Source organism: Berghia stephanieae, chromosome 14 (genome assembly GCF_034508935.2).
Source record: "Berghia stephanieae isolate SIO BIC M18660-M18661 chromosome 14, UCSD_Bste_1.3, whole genome shotgun sequence".
In the NCBI taxonomy this organism is placed as follows: domain Eukaryota; kingdom Metazoa; phylum Mollusca; class Gastropoda; order Nudibranchia; family Aeolidiidae; genus Berghia; species Berghia stephanieae.
Genome location: NC_088373.1, coordinates 27,670,675 through 27,677,047, shown reverse-complemented (window position 1 = coordinate 27,677,047; position 6,373 = coordinate 27,670,675). Strand labels below are relative to the sequence as shown.

General features: G+C 34.2%; 1 protein-coding gene across 2 annotated transcripts in view; it reads left to right on the top strand.

Annotated features, from left to right (window-relative positions):
- LOC144960130 (palmitoyltransferase ZDHHC23-B-like) overlaps positions 1 to 5,097 on the top strand; it is a 13,597-nt gene extending 8,500 nt beyond the window's left edge. Inside the window, exons 7-9 of one of the 2 annotated variants that reach the window (XM_078893108.1) lie at positions 1,616 to 1,792; positions 2,669 to 2,789; positions 4,721 to 5,097. In XM_078893108.1, the coding sequence (XP_078749234.1) occupies positions 1,616 to 1,792; positions 2,669 to 2,789; positions 4,721 to 4,858 (436 nt within the window). In that variant the 3' untranslated portion in view covers positions 4,859 to 5,097. The remainder of the gene's footprint in view (positions 1 to 1,615; positions 1,793 to 2,668; positions 2,790 to 4,720) is intronic. The other variant, XM_078893109.1, reaches the window with a different exon arrangement.
- Positions 5,098 to 6,373: the final 1,276 nt, after the last annotated feature.

Below are 6,373 nucleotides of genomic sequence, written 5' to 3'. Positions count from 1 at the left end.
ATCCTCTGTGAAATTGGGATTTAAAAAAAAATTTTTTTTAGCGACCTCAGCCAGCAGTGATTGGGTAGCTGGGTCTGTGATGCATACATGCTGTTTCTTATCAATTTTTTGTAATTTTACGAATTTTAGACAAATTTCATGGCCAAATACGAAATTTTATGGAAAATTACTAATTTTTAATTCTTAGTAATGCTTAAATGATGATAAAAATAATAATAATAATAATAATAATAATAATAATAATAATAATAATAATAATAATAATAATAATAATAATAATAATAATAATAATAATAATAATAATGATAAGAAGAAGAAGAAGAAGAAGAAGAAGAACAACAACACTACTACTACTACTACTACTACTACTACTACTACTACTACTACTACTACTACTACTACTACTACTACTACTACTATTACTACTACTATAATAATGATAATAATAATAATAATAATAATAATAATATTGTGGTTGTTCATACACAATTTCAGAATTTACAAATTTCCTTGTCAAATTACTAAAAATTGACATTAAAATTACTAAATTTGAAGTTTTCAATATGGCAAGTCTGGTGATGTGCTGGAAATTACTTTGCAATAGACTAGCGACTAGTAGTTGCTATTGTCCATTTTACACTATAGAAACTTGTTTAACACCAGCCTTGCATAAAAAATATGTATTCTTACATTTTCATTCAATGTATGTTTGTATACATTTTGCTCAGAATTATACGCATTATTCAATTTCCATTATTAATTCAAACAGTTTTTTTAAAAATCATACACTTTTAGTGTATCTAAACTCTTTAATTTGTTTCATGACCCAAAGTTTCATATTGGGACTTCAATAAAATATTATCTGGCTGGGTCGTATAGAATTAATAAGTATTCATCTATAAATAGTGAGATTATTTACTAATTTAAAGATTGATTGTGAATTGCCCCCATCATCAGAATTAGGGCTGCTCATCGTTTGTTCGGGATTGTAGACATAATTCCAAAATCTGACTCATTTTGGCTCTCCATTTTACATATTTCCAAAATCTGACTTATTGTGGCTCTCCATTGTACATATTTCCAAAATCTGACTCATTTTGGCTCTCCATTGTACACATAATTCCAAAATCTGACTAATTTTGACTCTCCATTGTACACATAATTCCAAAATCTGACTCATTTTCGCTCTCCATTGTACACATAATTCCAAAATCTGACTAATTTTGACTCTCCATTGTACACATAATTTCAGAATCTGACTCATTTTGGCTCTCCATTTACAACATAATTCCAAAATTTGTCTAATGTTGGCTCTCCATTGTACGCATAATTCCAAAATCTGACTCATTTTGACTGTCCATTTATACTAATTTATGTGGGCTAGGGTTGGCAGCACTGCAATTGTGCAGGAAATTAAATGTTTATTTAGTTACAAGTATATTAAGCCATTATTTGGTTGATTCATAGGATAGACGGTTGTTTTGAGAATTGACGTTTATCTTTTGACAAGTGTGTTAACCCTTTGTTCCATTCATAAGACAGACGGTTTTTTTGAGAATTGATGTTTATTTATTGACAAGTACATTAACCCTTTGTTTATTTCTTTGATTCACAGGATTGACAGTTGCGTAGGTACGTCCAACCACCGCCACTTTGTGGGAGCCATGGTTTTGTTTGTGATAACTGGTCTGTACGGTGTCCACCTCACCATGACCACCATCTGTACCCCCATCATGCTCTTTGACTGGTTCCTCTTCCCCAATGACTGTCGATGGCTCTACATTGATTTCTTGTAAGTTGTAGGTCGTAAACTAGATGAGAGGTATTGTGAGGATTCACCAACAAAGTATTTCCAGAGAATGTGTCAGTTGCTCACATTTTCCCTTTTTAAACAGATAGTGACTTTTTTTTCATTTTGGACATTAAAAAAAAAAGCTTAACTTCAGCCTTTTTTTTTTGTTTGTTTGTTTTGTTTTGTTTTGCCAGAGGCAGTTTTGCTATTATGTCTGCTTGATATGTAAAAAGTTAGAGAGAGGCACTTATGAATTGGTGTGCAGAGACTCAATTTGGGTTGTTGTAATCCCAAGAAATATGAGCAATAGCTCATCAATGAATGTGAAGTAATTTAATTTAACTTGGAAGTGTGGAATGTGCCCTTGAAAATGGGTTTCGTTTTGATTTTGTCATGTAAGCTTATTTTTGATACTGTTTTAAAAAAAAAAAAAAATCTGTGAGAAGACACATTGTATACAGAATACATTTTCGAAGGGCAAAGTTCCACGATCTTTTACAACTGGTATTGATGTTAAGCTGAGAGGAAATTCATTATCATCTCCCTTCTCATCATCATCATCATCATCATCACAAATTGTCATTGTTGTTGTTATAGTCGCTATCATTGTCATCGTCGTCATCTTCTTCATCATTATTGTCATCATCAACATCGTCTTCATTGCTGTCATCATCAACATCATCTTCATCGCTGTCAACAGTACTGTCATCATCAACTTCATCTTCATTCTTGTCATCATTACTGTCATCATCAGCATCATCTTCATTCTTGTCATCATCAACATCATCTTCATTGCTGTCATCATTACTGTCATCATCAACATCATCTTCATTGCTGTCATCATCAACATAATGATAACCGTTCCAATCTCCCCAGGACATCCATCTGTTTTGTCACAGCCATCTACAGTTGTATTGTCTCTTGTCTCGTCCTGCTGGCATTGTGCATGCAGATGGTGATGATTTCACAAAACATGACAGGACAGGAATTTGTTAAAGTGAGTCCAATCAATTAAAAACACTTCACATCATACTTATAGTCCAAAGTAATAAACAAAAATTAGTATAAAATAACAGTCTTTAAAAAAGTACAAAAATACCAAACACGGAACGTTTTGTCCTCAAAACCCTTCTTCAGCCAAGAACAAAAGCAACAAAGACATAAATACATCCTTCTTCAGCCAAGAACAAAAGCAATAAAGAAATAAATATGTCCTTCTTCAGTCAAGAACAAAAACAATAAAAACATAAATACGTCCTTCTTCAGCCAAGAACAAAAGCAATAAAGACATAAATACATCCTTCTTCAGTCAAGAACAAAAACAATAAAAACATAAATACATCCTTCTTCAGTCAAGAACAAAAACAATAAAAACATAAATACATCCTTCTTCAGCCAAAAACAAAAACAACAAAAGACATAAATACATCACTTGAAAATCAGATAGATTTACAGAGAAATATTTGGCACATTTCTTACTTGCAGGAAGGATGTGCCAAATATTTTTTTTGCCATCTATCTGTTTTTTTTTTTAAAGACGGACAAGAAAGCAAACCTTTATGCGGCTATATGGTATTGTGGTATGACACTCACTTTCTGATTGGAAGGTCATGGGTTTGAGCCTCGCTCTGCACGTAGTTGAATCTTGGAAAAGGCTCTTTACTCACATTTTCTCACCGTACTCAGGTGTAAAATGAGTTAACAGCGTTGTCTCTGTCCGATAAAAAAATGTAATTTCGCCTCACGGGTGTCATGTCACGTCCTACATGTTAAGTGTTGCTGTTGGCCAGGGATCCCTTGTAAAGCACTTTGAGCACGTTTAGTGGAAATTGCTCTATATTAAAGCTCAAGCTAAAAAAAAAAAATTATGAAAAAGATTTATGCCATTATGGACATTTCGGCTTCATCGTGTCTTAGCCTTATGAGCATATATTTTGTCAATAAATATTTACAAGTCCCTGCATAGTCTTATCCTTTAATGAGTTATAGTTGCTTGCCTGGGTGGGGATCCTGACCTCCCATAGTGGGCAGGGAGGTACATGCTGCGTCTTCTATCCCCCCCCATTACCGTTTTCCAATTGTTTCCTGTCATTGTCTTTTTTTGTTACTTTACATTTATTAATTAATTCATTCATTTTTTTATTCATTTATATATTTATTTGTCAATTGTAAAATTTGGGGGGGGGGGGGGGGGGGGGCAGTTATTTGGAAGATTTTTGTTTTTTTAATTCATTTATATATTTTTTCTATTTAAAAAAGAAATTCGCTAAAGAGGAGGATAGGGGTGGAAAATGAGTTTAATTGTAAATATAAATATTCTTACTTTGAGCCATTTCTTTTTTTTCATGTTTATTTATTTGATATTGTTCTGTCATCTGCATTTTTTGCAGCCGCAAATGGCAATTTGCGGCCGCAAATATCAGGGCGATCCGCAAATTTTGGCAAATTTCCCAAAATTGGCAAATCGTGGCAAATTTTGGGAAAATTGGCAGATCGCGTGACAAATTTTGAGAAAAAAAAGAAGCGAAAACAAAATAACGAGAAAAAAAAGTGCGAACTTGAGAAATGTTGCAGCTTTGCTGGGCCCAAACCAAGGGAAGCTACTCTCTACGGATAATGATCCTTTAAAATCTTTGTAACAACGCTATTCATAATGTAGCCTCCTTAAATGTAATAAATTGTCTTCTATATTTTTTTTTTCTGTATCGCGTGTTAATTTTTACTGAAATGCTTAGTTCTCCACGGCAAATTTTTTGGCAAATTTTGGTCTTTTTGGCAAATTTCTTGGCAAATTTTGGGGGTTTTTTGGGCAAATTTTGGCAAATTTTAGGTCCCAATTTGGCAAATAATGCAGATGACAGATTGTTATAATTCATTTAAACGACTCTGTGTTTCCACTAATGTCTCCTCCTCCCTCCCCATCCCCAGGCCACCAGGCAGCGTCAAACCAAATGTCTCTTCTACAACCCACACAATCCTTACAACAAAGGATTCTTCCAGAACTGGATTGATTTCTTGTTTACAGAATCGAGGGGTGGACCCGCCGTAACTGAACTTCCTCTCTGATTCGAATGAACTCAAAACTCAACCTTTTTTTCTCTAATGTCATTCTGTGGTCGTTATTTTATCTCAAAGAATAAATTTTATTAGGGAGCGTTCACTTATTATGTCATCCAAAATTGCTGATTTTTCCCCCTCCCTCCCTTCCCCCCCCCTCCTCCTTGTCATCACCTGTCATCAAATGCCTAATTCCTTGTCCTGCCTTCCACTTGTTGACATAATTATAACCCGTTTATTATGCAAAATGAAGACGACACTAATTAAGCAGCAAATTGTTACACATTGCATGTATATATATATATATATATCTATATCTATATATATATATATATATATGCCATAGAGTTTTTATTACATGATTTGTATTTTTTCACTCTCTTATTTGTTAACTGGAGAAAAACAAATTGAGCCCATGATGATTTTAAAAGACACATGTAACTTTTCTATACACTGTATCTTATATATACACGGCATGGTGGATGTGCCCTGAAGGACCATCCTCAGCTTTATGTCTTTATTTAGGATAAAACTGATGCCAAGGGATAAAATGATGACATTTATAAAATCATCTGGCTTAGCCCATCCCACCCCCTCCCCTCTCCTCGCTTCTTCTCCCTGTCATCATTTTTTCAACATTGAGGAGACTCCCCACCCATCCCGGCAACTGATGGTGTGATATGTGAATGCTCCCTTTCGAAGTGAAATGGAAACCAAAGCTATAAATAACCCTATATGTGACCCACCGGCTTAATCAGATGAAGAAAAAAAAAATCCCCAAAAAAACATGGTCACTAAAAATATAATTTAGTGATGAAATTTGTGCTGGGATCGTTGTCATTTTATTAAAGATGATTGAGGTCCCCGTAGCTCTGTTGGTTGAGTGCTCTCTTTATAAGTAAAAGGATCAATATCGATCCCAGATGCTGTTGAGGTTTTATTATGACACACACACACCCCCCTTCCCCTAACCACCCAGCTGAGATTGGGTTTGAATGATGCAACCTGAGGGTTGACTGTCTGAGTCACGCTGTGGCGGTGCAAAGATGTGTTCTTGGAAAAGGTTCTTTAGTTACGTTCTCTCACTTGGGTTGTGCCTGGAATTTTTTAGCAGCGTGGGAAATGGATCGGTAGATTTATCATTTTGTGAGAAGAGAATATTTTTTCCACCTCCTTAATTATCTATCATTTATATATATATTATGTTATATTAGATTTTAATAGAATGCTCATCTTGTAACCATCTTGAACACATATCATTCCAGCTGTTTGAGTTAGATTCTTTGAGATGGTGTCAGACTAATGACAAGTGACAAAGATATATTAATATTCCCTTTAGATCTACATGACAAATTAAGGAGCAGGCACTGTAAGATAAAGATTTGAATATAAGTGTTTATGAAATATCCCAAAAAAATACATCAGTCTGAGTCTTTGGGATGTTTTTTTATCTTATATTTTTATCTCTGCTTTGTCTGTTACTGTTTCGTATTATACATTTTCCGATCTTTATTGTGAATCTTC